The 16557-nt window shown below is 46.4% G+C and overlaps 2 protein-coding genes and 1 long non-coding RNA gene across 3 annotated transcripts; 2 read left to right on the forward strand and 1 right to left on the reverse strand.

The window, feature by feature from the left end:
- The first annotated feature begins 2922 nt into the window (after positions 1-2922).
- Positions 2923-5976, forward strand: LOC120697340. Its single transcript, XR_005684439.1, has 4 exons — positions 2923-3253; positions 3346-3408; positions 3490-3689; positions 5777-5976. It is a non-coding gene; the product is annotated as an uncharacterized LOC120697340 (long non-coding RNA).
- On the reverse strand, positions 4478-6674 carry LOC120697339. Its single transcript, XM_039980517.1, has 2 exons — positions 5902-6674; positions 4478-5211 (listed from the first exon to the last, which is right to left on the reverse strand). The coding sequence occupies exons 1-2, from the start codon at positions 6572-6574 to the stop codon at positions 4790-4792; spliced, it is 1095 nt and encodes a 364-aa protein (XP_039836451.1). The 5' UTR covers positions 6575-6674; the 3' UTR covers positions 4478-4789.
- Positions 6675-14271: 7597 nt separating this feature from the next.
- On the forward strand, positions 14272-15015 carry LOC120700563 (anthocyanin 5-aromatic acyltransferase-like). The gene has a single exon (XM_039984813.1). The coding sequence runs from the start codon at positions 14272-14274 to the stop codon at positions 15013-15015; it is 744 nt and encodes a 247-aa protein (XP_039840747.1).
- The last annotated feature ends 1542 nt before the right edge of the window (positions 15016-16557 follow it).

Raw genomic sequence — 16557 nt, forward strand, 5'->3', positions numbered from 1 at the left:
GCGATCACCTCAAAGACGGCTCCCTCAGATGCGGATGCTACACGTATGCATATGAATTAAATGAGTGCAGCCCAAGAATGTAACTAGTTTACTTTAACTGAAATACCCTGCGGACTGTCCGCGCCCGAGTGGCGGACTGTTCGCCGCACTATCCTACCAACCCAGCAGAGGCAACAACGTCTCTGGAACTTTTTCCCATTTTACCTGCGGACTGTCCGGCCACCCCTGGCGGACCGTCCGCAGTTCAAGTACTCAACCCACCAGAGACGAAAACGTCTCTGGACAATTTCCTAGACTCTACTGCGGACTGTCCGCGCCCAAGTGGCGGACCGTCCGCAGTTCACCCCTGCGAACCCCCAGAGACGACATCGTCTCTGGAACAATTTCAAGCCTCAACGGCGGACCGTCCGCTCCCCTATAGCGGACTGTCCGCAGTCAACCTTGCAAGACAACCAGAGGCAACATCGCCTCTGGACAAAAACTAACCTGACCGGCGGACCGTCCGCTCCTCCCAGGCGGACCGTCCGCGATAACTAATTCCTGACCTACGCACTAGGCGGCAGCAAGGGCGGTGACGACGGCGGAGGCCGTGCTCCGGCGCCGGCGACACGCCATGGAAGGGGAAAAAGGCTGTGAAGCATAAGAAACTCACCACGAATCCATTCCCGCGGTCGGTTCGAGTGGAGGGCGACCGGAGAGGCGGATCGGCGGTGGAACTGAGCTTCAACACCTCCAATGGCGTCCGGCGGTGGTGGGAAGGATTCCGGCCGTGAGGAGTCGGTCTGGAGGTTTGGGAAAGTGGAGGAGGGGCTAGGGAAGGTACTCACGCAAGGAATCAAGTTAGGATGGCCGGAGAAGGGAGATCGAGGGGAGAGGGCGACGTCGAGGCGAGCGGTCTAGCGTCGCTCGGTTCTGGACGAAATGAGGAGGAAGAGAGATCTGACCAGCGGGTCCCACATCCGTCCAGATAAATATCTGGCGATGCCTCGCGGACTGTCCGCCAGTCTCGAGCGGACTGTCCGCGAGTCAGGTGTTACAACGCTGAGGTTGGCATTGAGCCTGCCGTAATTCCTCTAGACAAGATAAGCAGTAATGACGAAGCCACGTGTCAACCGGTGGTTGCCTCACCTGGTTTCCTTATTTTGGGAATAATCAAATATTTAATATACAAACTCCAATGTTCAATATGGTAATAATAGTTTGATGAACAAAGAGTACAACACCTACTGAACATATTAAGCCCCGTTTGGATGCGGCAGATTTTTTGAATCCATAATCTAAAATCTGCTCCAGCTTCCCGAAGCAAATTCTAGAGTGGATTTTGGTTGGGTGGGGTGGGGGGGCGACAAACTCCCCGCCGCTACTACCTAACCAAGATTTCCATTTTGCCCTTGTAAATTGTATTGTACAAAGTTGCCTCGCTTCAAAAAAAAAATTGTATTGTACAAGCATTTGTTACATCAAGTCGTCAGTGAATGTGGTGCGGTGCAGATTTGATTGCTGTCAGAGGTTTTCTATTTATGATCCTTTCTTGACATTCGGTTATGGTTTAATTTATATCTTGAGCTCAAATTTGTCATAGACCTTGATTGAAACAAAGTGGCTAAAAATGTTTTTAGTCCCATTAGTTCCCAAAGAGTAGCTAAAAGGAGTAGTTGAGTGGGTCTGCTCGACTGTCCTTCATTTTAGTTACTTTTAGTCATATTGTTTGAAACTTTAATCCCTTTTAGTCACTTGATCCAAATAGGGGTGACTAAAATTTAGTCACTTTGCTTTGGAAGGTGAGATCCAGACACATCATATATGGAACCGTGATCGAGCCTCACATACATCAACTGATTCTGTTTTAAAATTCCTGCTATTTCTTCCTTTCAAAAAAAATTCCTGCTATTTTCAGTCAGTTACCTTTGCATTATCTTTTAATCTAACATTTGTTTCTAAATAAATACTAGTAGTAATTAGTTTGTTCTAACTGTCGTACTATTTAAGAATAGAATGTGATTAGTGAAACGCCTCGTACTAAACAGGCCCAGAGGATGCATTGTTGTTCGCTCGACTCCGAGTCCAAAATTAAAATAAAAAAATGCTGTACTCCGAGCTCATCAAGCCCTCGTACTCAACCCAATCAACAACCGCGAACACAACAAAGGCATGTCGTGGCAGCTCACCAAGAATCAATCAGGAAACGAAGGCCTCCTAGGACACAGGAACCAACAAATCAAATTAACTGAAAGAATCGTGTCGTCATCGGGCGATCATCTCCACGGCCACTCTCGGGACGACGACGGGCACTCCGGCGGCGGCGGCTGCCCTGCTCCCGACCCCGGCCCGCTCACGAACGGCGGTGGCCGCACCGTCCTTGGCCTTCCTAATCAGCAGCAGCGCGGCCTGGTGGTCGCCGCGGCGCCGGCGCTCGGCCTCCTCCTCGTCGGTGGCCGCCGCCGCCGCCGCCGGCATCGGCACGAGCATCTGGCCCTCGAACGCGGCGCAGTAGCGCGCGAAGGTGTCCGGCGTGACGTTGAGGCGGAAGCGCAGCGCGAAGAGGAGCTCCAGCTCCAGCCCGTTCAGATTCGTCAGTGGTTTCTTCAAGAAACAAAAAGACCAGTGTTCGCGATCATGGAACAATCATTCGCCGTCCTGGAAATGTTGCAGTTTTGGTGTTTTGCAAGATGATCGATGAACAATTGGTCACGGGATGATTTAGGCTGCGAAGTAAGTAGGAGCGTTTGTTTTTCATGGTAGGTGAGCAATCGGGTTCAGAGTTAAAGGAGGGAGAGGAACAGCCTAGCGAGCGACGAGCTGGACGTGCCAACAGGCAACAGACCACCAATTATGGACTTCTTTGACTCTATGAACTTGACAAAGAATGAAAGCCATTTCTCATATGAACTTCTTCTTCTTCTTCTTCTTCTTCTTCTTCTTCTTCTTCTTCTTCTTCTTCTTCTTCTTCTTCTTCTTCTTCTTCTTTTTGCTTTCTGACAAACTTTGACAGATACGTAGCTATAAGAGAACCAAACATCTCATGTGAAGTTCTGAATTCTTTTGACAAACTTTGACAGATACAGATAGTTATCAATGTGAGGAAGAGGAGTGCCAATATTCAGCAGCAAACTGACGTATTTTATCAGGAACTAATATCTCATTCAGTTATTCAGGTGTCAGTACATGGAGTTGAAGTGGAGAGGAAAAGTATGTGCAGTTGCAAAGCTAGGGAGCACAGGGAGAATGCAGATTCCAGATGTGTTCAGATTCAGTAACCTCTGAACTATGTGCTATGAGCCTATGATTGCATACTTGCTTCGGTGATTGTGGTATCATCCTAAGCCCTCCCTTTATGCATTTCAGAACACCGGTAGCAACGGAGGGTTCATCGATCCAGCGCCCAATTACTCTGTTTGAGCTATGATGGTTAGCATAGATCCGGTATTTTACAAATACCACCTTGTTTGGATCGAGATTATTAATATCGATCCTATATTTTGCAAAAAGGACCCTAGCGCTCCATCTTTTGGCACTTCCGAGTTCCGATCAAAGGGAGAGTCACCGTTCTCGCGGCATGGAATAGTCGCACGCGATTCGCCGGTTCCAACCGATGCGTGCGGCGTCGCCGATCTGCTGCGTCCCTTTGGTCGATGGTGGTGTGCAGTACGAAATTGATGGAGGCTCCGGCGGTGCGGGCTTATGTATCTGTAAGATCTGCGCACACCTCGCCGAAACCCTGGAAGTTTTTTTTGTCCCTAATATCTTGTTAAGGTCATGTTTAGGTGCAAAATTTAAAATTCCAAAACTATCTTACGGCACATACATGGAGTATTTAATTTAGATAAAATAAAAAAACTAATTGCTGCTTGTAAATTACGAGACGAATCTAATGAGTCTAATTATGCTCTAATTAGACAATAAATTGCTACAGTAAAGCTACAATGATACTAAGATCAGTCTCAGTGGGAGTTTTATGGACACAGATATCTAAACTGGGAACTAGGTAACCGTGTCAGATGAGTTTCATGATGATGAAACTCTCTTCATCCCATAAAATTCCATCCTTATCTCTCCTTGCCACGTCAGCAAAATTGATGATATTTAATGTCATGAAACTCTCTATGAAATCCTCACTGAGACTGGCCTAATGACAAACTAATTAGTCATAATAAATTCGTCTCGTAGTTTACATACGAGTTTTGTAATTAGTTTTATAATTAATCTATATTTAATACTTCAAATGTGCAAAGATTGTATTTCAAAAACTTGGTGCATCTAAATCGTTGAATCTGACCTGCTGTCCAAATCGGAGGTGATTTTCAAATCACGCAGTATCAGCAAACACATTGTTTTATTTTCTTGATGAAGTATCAATTTTTTGAGGGATTTTTTTTAGTGAAAGATGAAGTATTAATTCACTGGAGTTTTTGTGAAGCCGCAAATCGAATTCCGTTGGAAAAAAAATACAGAGAGCTAATTTGACCACAATTCCAAATTTTCATTTTCTACCGGTATGCACATGGCCTACAAGCATGTAATTTATTTTAAACCAACTCGCATGTAATTCGTTTATTCAGGTGCTAGTACATGGAGTTAAATTAGAGAGTAAAATCATGTACAGTTTTCGAGCTTGGCAGTACAGAGAGACTCCAGGGTTCCTGATATCTTCATCTTCAGGTTCAGCAATCTCTGAAGCTATGCCTGCTGCTATGTTTGCATATTCAGTTGTTTCAGTGATCTTGATATCACATTTCAGAGCATAAGTTACAACCGGAGAGCGACTGAAGACTAATCAGTCCATCCTTGTTCAGTAGCATCCGATTGCTCGTCTTGTCTGAAAAGTTTTCCCACCCAACTGTTCCTTGGATCGGAGTGGGAAAACGTGTACAGTTCCAGACCTTCCCTGCACGAATTCATCCACCATCTCACGTACTAGGTGATCAAGGATGCCTGACTCCATCTCGGCGACGACATCTGCGCCATCATGTACCGACCATTTCATGTTCTTCAGATCTTCCTCGACCACTCTGCAGATGCGTTGCCAGATGCCAGTGACATCTGGTGCGATCACCTCAGCCTTGTTCACGACTCTCCTATTCCTCCTCTCCCTGTCTGAACTTCTTGAGGAGGCATGGCAAGAGCTTCTCGGGGGAGACAGATTATCGAACTGGTCGAAATCAGCATGCAGCTTCCTCGATTTCTGCTGTTCCAATGTTGTCTGAACTTCATCTGCAGTCCATGGATACAATAACCACGCTGTCAGTACCAGGAAGAAACTCATACGCAGCATAGTGATATCTGACTGAAACAATTGGCAAAACACTGCAGTTCTCGCAGTTTGCGGTTCATAAGGGATGATGATTATCAGTACTGGGTTTGTAGTCTCTTTTTCCTTCCGCGTTTTATGAATTTTTGGACCATGTCAAGTGTCTATTAGCTACAGTATCTGCTAGTACTGGATTAAGCGAAGGGTTACTATCATGAGTATCTTTTTCCACAGCTTTCACAGTATTCAGAGAAAGCATGACGAAATAATTAGGCCACATGAAAATGAGGTTCCAGAATTTTGGAATACACTGCCTTGGACTCATTCGGTCAATAACTAGAAAGAAGATGCTGCATAGTTAAGCGGTTAAGCCTAAAACATGGACCACAAAAAAAATGCTTATGGCATATCAACCCATGAATCTAAAAAACATTTTTGTTGACAGATTGTTGAAAATGAACAGCAATTCTGATATGTTGTTTTTTCTCTCTTTGACAAATTCTGATGCGGAACGTATATGAGGTGAAGGTTGCTGCGCTCCTGAATTGGGAGATGGGAGGTCGCCAAGATGGCAAGATTATGGGACCTAAGATTATCACGCAGAGTGCAGCAACGAAACAAGCAATGCAATCGAGGAAGCGAGGTGGGCGGACCTGAGGTAGCCGAGCAGGGCTCTGCGTGATCCACCTCTTCCAAGGACGACGAGGTGGTGGTGGTGGTGGACTCCTCCTGCGCATCCCTCACCTCGAGCACCGACACCGGGCTCGAGTTCTGCGCGTCGCACTCCGCCGCCGGCATCCTCCTGCGGCGGCCCGACGAGGACTCCGCCTCGTCGTCGCCGAACAGCAGCTTGCGGCAGTACCCATTCCTCCTATGTTTCGGGGCCCTGTCCGGTCCCCTCTCGCCGCAGCCCGTCGGCTCCGCGGCGGCGAGCAGGAACTCGAGCTCCTCCCTGACGTCGCGCCCGCGGTGGCCCTCCGGGCTGAAGCTTAGGAGAAGGAACTCGTCGCTCTCCTGCCTGAGGTACGCCGGCTTCTCCCTCAGCGACGCGGACGCCCGGACCACCCGCGGCTGCTGCTGCTCCTGCGGCGCGTCCCAGGGGCTCGGCCTCGGGGACCCCTCCGCGGAGCTGGCGGAGCGGCTCCGGCGCAGCGGGAGCGGCGGCGCCTCGGCCGGCATCGCGTCCAGGCCCATGAGCCTGGCCACAATGCAGGGGCTCCTCGGCTCCGTTTCCGGCGTGGGCAGGTGGCACGGGGCGGCGCCGGCGCCGCGCGCGCAGAGGAGTCGGCGCAGGAAGTCGAGCGCGAGGCCGGAGGACGACGCCATGCGAGCGCCGCCTAGAATTGGGCGCGTGGTGGATGCCGGCGAGCACGGGGCCGTGGGTGGGGTGGGAGGAACGGGGAACGTGGTCGCTGCCGCGTGGAATCGAGCCGAGCCTCGAGTTTTTTCGAGCTTTCTTCAAAATCAATATATTTGTATTTATTATAGTCTCCCGCGTTGTTTGATATGCAATTTCAAATCGAGCATAACGAGTCGAGCCGAGCCGGGCAAAATTGACTTTTGTTCCAAATCAACTAATCTTTATTTTAAAAAAAAGAACGAACGTAATCGGAGCAATTTTGAAACGAGCCACCGAGCCAGCTTAACGAGCTTTTTTTTTTTCCAGCCCTACTGCCGCTGGTGGTGGGTTTGAACTGGGAACGGACGGAAAGCTGGAGGGAGTGAAGGACCCGCAGGCAAACGGAACGGAAGAAAGGCGAGGCTTGTTGAAAAAAAAAAGGAGCGAGAAGTTGCGCACGCATTCTTTTGGATTTGACCTCCTTGACCGCCATGAATTTCAGAAAACCTTGTTTCAACTACTAGGACTAGTTACTGCACTTTTATCATTTCTCATTTAAAAAAAACAAAAAGGTTTGCTCGTCAAGATGGCATAGGCATAGTTTGAATTGGCCGAGGGGCACGTAGAACAAGCTCTCCCCCAAAGTAATTTTGCATGGAGCCTTTTGTTGCTCATGCTACATAAAAGAAAGGAACGAGCAAAATATATCCGGTGATTTTGAGCTTTGTGAATGCTTTTGGGAGGGAACGCCGGGTGGAGTAACATGCAGCACGAACAGAATGGGAGACAGAGGGTACAAATCCGGTGTGTGAAACGCGCAACGCGGAATAAAGGAGGGAGGTGTGCGTCGTGGGCGGGCGCTCCGTTTGAAAGCAGAGCACGCGACGCCGTTTGAAAGCAGAGCACGCGTAAGCCATAACCGCTGCTCGCCAATCGTAGCGGCGGTCCCTGCACTGCATGGCGGCTCTGTGTTGTGGGGCCGCTCTGTGTCTTGTCTGGGTTCCGGGCCCACACGCGGCAGCGCTTGTTTGAAACGGAACCGGCCCACTGCCGCTGCCGGGACTTTTGGCCCGTCCGGGGCATCGGCGAGGAGCTTGCTTGGATGATGGATTGATGGTGTCAGCGTCTGCGTCTGTCTCTGAACGCCTTCTGGGCCTCTGCCAGTGCCAAGCTCTGGGCGACTGGGCTCTGCTGCCTTCTGTGCCTCTGCCAATGCCAGGCACAGCACTGGTAAACAGGCTGATCTTGTGGGGCGATCTGGCAGGCCACGGCCCCATCATCCGGACCTCCTCCTTCGTTCCGTGGTTTCCCCGTCACGTAGCCTGCCTGTTATTTATATCGAAAATTTATCAACTCAGTCTTTGAAGATGTTTTTTAAAAATAAAATCCGCGTACATATGTTAATAAGGATGTAAATATGCGTGTGTTGTATAATCTAAAAAAAGGTTATTTTTTTTGCAAGGGATGTCGTTGTACTTTCAATTGTAGGTGATATTTCCATCTAGCACGGAATGTCTATAGTGACTTCATCAATTATAAGTATTTGCCGACTCAGTTTTTTAAGATGCTCATAAAAATAGAGTTTGCGTGCGTAATTTTATAGAGATAAATGTGCATATGGGTTGGGAGTGTTTAAATTGTACTGTGTAATAAAAAAACCATTTCCCATTCCTGCTCACCTAGTATGATGTGCCAGCGCCACCGCACCAGGTGTCCAATGCGTATCATCATCGTGTATCTGTGCTTAGTACAGGTACTTCGTACAGGCAAGCCAATACACGAAGAAGACAACAAAAAGAAAGAACGACCTCTAGTGGAGTCCTACTCTTTCAGCCATCATCACAGCAGGTGGGTTCTTCTTGATCTTGGCTCTGTGGCAGCGCACCTCAGTTGCTTGCTCTGCAGCCAGTGATGTCTGCAGCGCCAGCGAATTGGCTGGTCTTCTCCGGGCTGTTGGCCATGCCACTCCATTCATCTGGATTCTGGATTTCAGATCCACCTCAATGCTGGCGTGGACCGTGCTATCAGTTTGCAACTCGGATCAGGAAGCATGCGTGGGCCTATACTTCTGCCAAAAGAGCCCACAACCCGACATCGTGCTTGTGAGGAGTGACTAGCATTTTAACTTGTATGTATAAGAGGACGTGTGTGGGTTTTTTCTTTCATCAAAAGAAGGTGCCTTTGTAAGATGTACGATGCAAACTTGAAATGAAATTTGGACCCGGTTCTCTCTCTCAACTAGCATTTTAATGCTAGTGAGTGATTGGGAACATCACCGATCATAGTGTGGTGGCAAACAATAAAATAATAAATCAGTACTTCCCCGAGTACTTTACTTTTTCCCCCTCTTGCTTCTCTCCCAGAACAAGGTTCTGACTAGGAATACTGTCTTGAAGAGAGTTAGAGCGCAAGACAAAACATGCTTATTCTGCTGTAATAGGCATAGTGTTCTCCCCTAAAGTTTTTGTTCAGAACTTGTTTCATCTTCCATCTAATTAATTAATATAAAACTAATTGCATAGGTTACAATTAGGGATTTAGACAAATCTATTAAATATAATTAATATATGATTAGCAGATGGTTACTGTAGCAAGTAGTAGTCAAATTATTGACTAACTAGGCGTATAGCCCGCGCATTTGCGCGGCTAGTATTGAAAATTCAAAAATTTGATTGTCGTTGTATCCTTACTTAAAGGTTATACTATTTTTTTTACCATACATCATCATGTTCATTATCGTAAATTATGTTTTATTGTTGATTAAAACAATTCAACTATGATCTACCTATAATAACAATTTGATTTGTTGAGCTTTAATAATATTATGCAGATAATTATTCTTATTTTTATTTTATTTTGATTGATTGTTGTTAGCTTTAATTTTTATTAACAGTATATATTTGTAACTGATACATAGCTAAATGATATTTTATATTTAATTTATTATAATGGCATTGGTGGGTGATTTTTAATTAGGCACATGGGTGTTTTAGGGTAATTTTTATCGTAATGACAATGGTGGGTAATTTTTATTTTTTTTATTTTTCTACGATTAACGTGGGAATTTCTAGGCATTGAGAGCGAACATGAAAGCTCTGTTTGTTGACCAAATAATAAGATAATAGATTAGATTTAATAGATTCATTTTGTGATTAAGTCACGACTTATAAAATTAGTTTCATAATAAGTCTATGTGTAATATTTCTAATTGGTATTTTAAAATGCGATGGGACGGGACTTATAACTTAAATCGAAAAAATCAAACAAGGCCTCACGTAGGTGATTCTCTCCCTTGCTGTTGACCTAAAAAAACTGTAATAGTTGCCTGCTGGCGCCTTGTCCCCTGCCGACCTGATTCGATTTTTTTGGATCCATCATCATATGCTACACGTTTGATTCTTCCCATCTCGGGGAGCTCTACAAGAGCAAATCACCTGCTGTCTGACCTCTCCGCGATGAACAGAAAGCCAGGCCACACAGTACCGTACCAAATGAGGAATAGCATGGATATTTCTAGGACTCACTCGCTGTAGAGTGGGGGGGGGGGGGGGGGGGGGGGGATCTGTGACAATAAAAAACCTAGCGGCACGTTTTAGTTTTGTTGCTGCATACCTCGTTAGCCAGACTGTAGCAAAGACTATTCACCCTCGTTATTGTGTTTATAGCTGACACGGTATTTTATTTTTCGAAAGACGACACGGTATTTTCACAACATTGTTTCGCACTTGTTTTACTGTTTACCATGCGAATCCATTTTGATATTGATGTGCAATTACGGGTGGAGTACGACCTAATCAAGGGTGCTGCTCCTGAACGTCATTCCGTTAATGTCAAGGATTATTGCGGGTCCGGTTCAATATACACATGTACGCATAGTATTTCTAAAATAAGCAATGATTCTGATCAAAGTTTAAAATCTGTATGACCATATGTTGAGTTAAGAGTCCGAACAAAATTAACGCTTGGCAAGTAAAATAAAAAAGACTAAAAAATCCTTGACCGACTGTTACTATGCTACTATACATATGATGTATAGCATATAAATCTTTATATGTTAATGGTTTCCCGTATAGCAACTCATGGACATATTTGCTATATCTCTTCCCCTTTAATACATAGATTTTTAACTTCTTTTTTTGTCATGATAGTTTGACAAAAAAAATTAAAAAGAGAGAATCACATCACTTGCAACAGAGGAACATAACGAGGCACACCAACAAAGAAAAAAAAGGGAAATGGAACCGTGCAATACAACATTTTCTGTTGCAATATATTCCCTTCGTTTCAAAATGTAGGCTGTTTTGGTTTTTCTAGATTCATAGTATTTGCTAAGCACCTAGATATATAATATGTCTATATACATAGCAAAATATATCAATCTAGAAATGTCAAAACGACCTACATTTTGGAACGGAGGGAGTATAAATTTTTTAGAGTTAAGAGCAAAAGCCCCTGCATTTATTCATCAAAAGACTATATCAGTTTTACAGCACATCGGTGGGGATACCACCATCCAGATTATTACAGACTAACCACCAAATTGTTCACCGAGATGGGCAGCACTGCCACTTTATACAAGGGGTTCACACCAAAATAAAGAAACTAAATAAACTGGAAGAAGACGCAGAAGAAAACAGGACTGAAAATTAGTTTGATGCGTGATAATGGATTAAATATGGATTAGTCCTGAACTGATCAAAGCCAATGGATTTGAAATATTAATTAGCTATCATCTGTACTGTACGATAAGCTTATGAGGACGCCTCGTGTCAAGACAATCTGGCTGATAGCCTGATACACGCACATGACGTCGGCCAGATACACGGTCCTTCTTTTTTCTGGAAAAAAACAAAAGGTTAATGGCGTCACGTGCTGTGTCGCGTATGCAAGTGGAACAGCATGCATGCTGCCCCTTTGACGCGCGGTTTCAGAGTTCAGACCCACCTCTGTAAAAAAGAACAGCATAGCATACAGTGCGACTAGAGCTGGACTACGGGCTTAAAACTCGCGATCTGGCTCGTTTCAATTGTTGTTCGGCTCGACCATGATTTTTTAACGAGCCGAGCTTGCTCGTTTCGTTAGCGAGCTAACTCGAATCAGCTCGCGAACTGCTCACGAGCTAACTAAGTTATAAGGATCAAGAAAGCCAAGCTAAAACAACCCAATCCTCTGGACCTTCAAAATATTTTTAGCCTAAAGTTTTAAGCTACAACTCATGTATTTATTGTTGGCTTCTATTTTATGTGTCATTGGGTCATCGAAGTCTGATAATTAGAATAAACATAATTAGAAAATTGTTGATCGGTTGCGGTTTGTGCATGCTTCATGCAAGATGAATTTGGAAAGTTTGGAACTTTATAATCACTTTATATTTTGTATTTTACCTGTTAAGGTAATTTACATTTAGCTCACGAGCCTAGCAAGCTAGCTCGACTATTAACGAGCCGAGCCGAAATGTTATTTTTGCTCGTTTTGTTAACGAGCCGAGCCAGCTGGCTCGCTAGACTAACGAGCTAGACCGAGCTGAGCCGTCTCGGGATACAGCCCTAAGTGCGACGACGGCCTATAAAAGTAGGAGGGCCAAGAAGCATACACACACACGTACCAACCAGTGCGAGACTGCGAGTGATCGATATCATGGACGCCTCCTCCGCCGCCGCCGTCCAGTGCTCAGGAAGCTCGCGCCTAACCTTCCCGTGGTAAGCAGCAGCTAAGATATAGGATTCATTCAATACAAATCAACTAATGAATTTCTGATGAATGGTGGCAATACAACACGTACACAAAGTAATAATCTTTATCTATATACGATTTATGCACCAAACCAATGCATTTTATAGGGCCACGTCATCTGCTTTTCTCTCTAGAGCGTTGGATGAAAAACTAACGTCATTGAACACTTCCACGTGGCTTGTATATAGCACATTTCCAAAGCCTTCCTGAAGTCTCTTCGATCCTCTCTTCCCTTAGTTGTTGCTTCTTCCCGTCCCTGTCGCCGTCGCAATCGCGCTCACAAAATCCGGCCAGGCAGCTCCCTCCGGTGGCATGTCTGCTCGGCCCGCAACAATCAGTTCAGGCAGGCACAGGGGTCTGGGATGGCTCTGCCTACCGACGACGACGAGCCCTCCGTTGAGTGCCCTGGCAGGCGCGTATGCCGAGCAGCTCCGTCCCGCTGCGCGCGTGCCCGGCAGCTCCATCAGGTACGCGCCACCACCCACAACCCACTCAAAAGGCTGTCCACTTGGGTCGCCGCGCAGTCTGCTCCCTGCCTAATCCCCTGCTGCTCACCAGACATGGAGCCGTGCTCCATCCTCCCACCGGGCGGCCTCTGATGCTGCAGCGCATTGTTCATCCTCAGCTGCTCTCTCCTCTCCTTGACGAGTCAATTAGCTAGCATCGTTAATCTCGGCAGCACGCAATTATTAATCATATTGGAAGACCAAACAATATCTTATCATTGATGCATTTATCTGCATTCTCATTTCAGTTTCACTTTACTTGCATATAAAAATCTGATGTGTGCCATTGCACATCGAAGGAAAATTTCTCCAATTATAGCCTAAGAATACTAAATTCTTAGATATGGAGTTTGCTCAATGTTCTCTCCGATTATAGCGTAAGAATACTGAATACTGAGATATGTAGTTTGCTCAATGTTCTGACAGACTGATCAGAAAAACAGAGACAAAAACATGGGTTAATTTACCGGCCTTGTATTTGGTCCCAAAACTATGATTACTAATGAGTCAGATTCCTATATGTGGTGCTATGCAATTTCCATGGCTTCAATTTTAGTACTTATTCCAACAAAGTTTTCAACAGCCCTGAACATATGTAGAAACCATACAACAGTATACATATTGAAATGACAGCTTATAAGATACCTATCTTTTATGAAGAAAGATTAATGTTTGTATGTGGCATTTAAGCACCTACTGATTGCTTTTGTTTTGCTGATCAACCACCTAATTGAAGATCAAAGCCGCCATACGAGTACGTTTGGAGCTTGTAAGAGAGTATCATTCCCAGAATATCTCTATGAAGGGGCTAAATACTGTCCCCCCCCCCCCCCCCCCCCCCCCACCCCCATTTGCTTGCAAGCTTCCAGCTGGTTGATGCTGCTTGCATGCTAGTAGCATAAATGTAGTTTCTCTGTGATGTTGTATATGCTGACGAACTAGCCACCACTGGAGGACAGATAGCTGGTATGTTAAAGATAGTTGGTAAATCCTTTAGATGCTCATAGTGTTCTTTTTATAACTCACACCATTTATGATGATTTACTAGAAAAAAAAACAGTCCACATGCACGAGATCTCAAAACCCGCGGATACGAAGCTAAAGCACCCACATTCCAACCTATAACTACCTCGCTTCACCAGACCAGATAAGAAAGAAAATGGGGGCCATCTGCACATAAGCAGACCACACACTGCCATGCGCGGTAACGCCGCGACCATTTCTAGTTAATAACTAATCCTGTTAAAATCAAGGTTTTAAATCGCCGGCCAAGGCGTTTAGCGGCAGGACTGCTGCTATGGCATTAGCGGGCTATAGCCGGCATTTAGCGAGTTATAGCCAATTTTAGCGGGCTAAATATCATAGCGGCTGCCCTGCCTAGCAGCTATAGGTGTCTTTAGCGAAAGCTATAGCCGGCTATTTAAAACCTTAGTTAAAACTGATGAATGAAGGCCAGCACGACGGAGCACTACTTCCGGCCGCGACCCGGGCTGGCGTGGCGGAAGTTGTGCCATAGCGCCTACAGCATCCGTTCACTCCAGTGGAGCGTGGACAGGCTCGCCGCGTCCGACGCCGGCGGCCGTGCGCCCCCGCCCCAGCCCCAGCGCGTGTCCAGATTCGTGGCGATCTCGGCGCTGTACTGGACGGCGTTCGTCCGCTCCAAGGGCGGGCTCGCGCCGGAAGACAGCGCGTGCTACTACTACCTCGCCTTCCCGGCGGACCTGCGCGGACGCCTGAGCCACCCTCCCGTCGGCGGCGGCCGCTATTACATCGGGGCCTGCGTCAAGAAGTGCCTGGCGAGCGCCAGCGCGCGGGAGCTCGCCGGCGCCTCCGGGCTCCTGCACGCGTCTCGGGCGATCCAGGCGGCGCTGCGGGAGGAGGTCGCGGCGGCGCCGCTGGCGGGGACGGAGGTGCTGTGGGCGGAGCGGGTGAGGCACGTGCCGCCCGGCCGGCTCGCCGCGGTGGCGGGGTACCCGCTGGTACCGCTGTACGAGACGCTGGACTTTGGGTTCGGGAGGCCCGAGCTGGTGGATCACATGCCGCTGGACTGCGACGGCAGGATGATGCTGAGCGGTGGCAGGCGGGACGGCGAGGTGCAGGTCTCCGTGTCGCTGGACAAGACGCGTATGGGCGCGTTCGTGGAGCACGTCCTCGCCGCCGCCGCGGGAGGTAGGCAGGCAAGATTCTAATCGTACCCTAAGGCCAAAGGCTTCCTAGCGACAGCATTTCGTGTCAGTTCAGACCGGATCGGATAAAATCGAGTTGGTCGCTGTTTGTGTTACAATAAAAAAGAGGAGACGCTACATCGACCTTCCTGTGTTTTCTTCCAGTTTATTTAGTTTATTTATTTTGGTGTGAACCCCTTGTGTAAGGTGGAAGTGCCGCCCCATCTCGGTGAACAATCTGGTGGTTATTATTAGTCTGATAATCTGGATGGTGGTATCTCCACCGATGTGCTGTAAAACTAATACTGTCTTTCGATGAATAAATGCATCGTAAACAGTGGCGAAACAATAATGTTGTGTAGCGATAAAATACCATGTCACCTATAAACTCTATAATGTCGAGGGAAATAGTTTTGCCACAGCCAACGAGAGCTATGCAACGACTAAACTAAACGTGCCACTAGTTTTTTTTATTGTCACAGATACCCCCCACCCCATCTGCACTGAGTGAGTCCTAGAAAATAGCACGCGCTACCGGAAACAGCTAATACTAGAAAAATACCGAGCCCTTGGCGCCCTGAAAGGCCCGTCCCGAACATATATATATCAGTGCTTCTAAAGTTTTGTTTGCGGGCTAGGTCAAATTTAATTTGGGTTGTGAAATGTATGTGTGTGAGGTGTGGAGCGTTGAAATATACCTATGGATCACCCCATGTGTTCGTAGTGACAAAGCATGTGTGTGACAGTCATCATAGGTGTTGATGCATTGGTGTATGCAGTGTGTAAGTGTGGAGGTGATTTAACCCATCACTGATACATATTAAGGGGTTGGTTTCGCAAAATTCTTGGGGGTTTCTATGAAATTGATGTTCGTGCAGTGCAGATTGATTTCGCCAAAATTCAGAGGGGTTTCACGTGAAAGCGACGTAGGCGGAGTGCCGGTTGATTTTACCCAAATCCAGGTGTTTTTCATAAAATTGCTATTAATAGAGTGCGTGTCAATTTTGTCAAAGTTCAGGAATGTTTTTGTAAAATTAACATTCACAAAGTTCGGAGGCTCTTTTGCAAAATTGCAGTGGATGGACTGTAGGTTCATTCATAAGTTAGAGAGTTTTTTTTTGCAAAATTTACATTCCCAATTATTCTTAACCGTTGGATCGGCCGATCCGACGGCCGAGGTGATTCGGATAACGTGGCCACTCTCCGGTACAAGTGAATGCACCAGAATTAGTAGGAAAAAGTTGTAGATCTTATAAAAAGGGCTTTAGCATTTGCGAATGATGCCTGTTAGGAACGAAAATGATGAGTGATCTAGATGACTTGCGAGTTCCATTGGACGCCTGCAGTAGCAGAAAGTGCAAGAAGCTGAAGAATTGGCCCAAATCAATCCTCGTTTAGACCGTCCACAGCGATAGGAGGAAATGGAGGAGTAAATCTACTGTTTGGCACTGTAGATGTACTGTTTGGCACTGTAGACAGAGAGGGCGTGGGAAACGAGGCAAGAGCAAATTTGCTCTTGCTCTTGCCATTGTGGACAGCCTTAACACCAAGTCCTGTGTACACTAC

The sequence above is a fragment of the Panicum virgatum genome, chromosome 3K (genome assembly GCF_016808335.1).
Source record: "Panicum virgatum strain AP13 chromosome 3K, P.virgatum_v5, whole genome shotgun sequence".
Taxonomy (NCBI): domain Eukaryota; kingdom Viridiplantae; phylum Streptophyta; class Magnoliopsida; order Poales; family Poaceae; genus Panicum; species Panicum virgatum.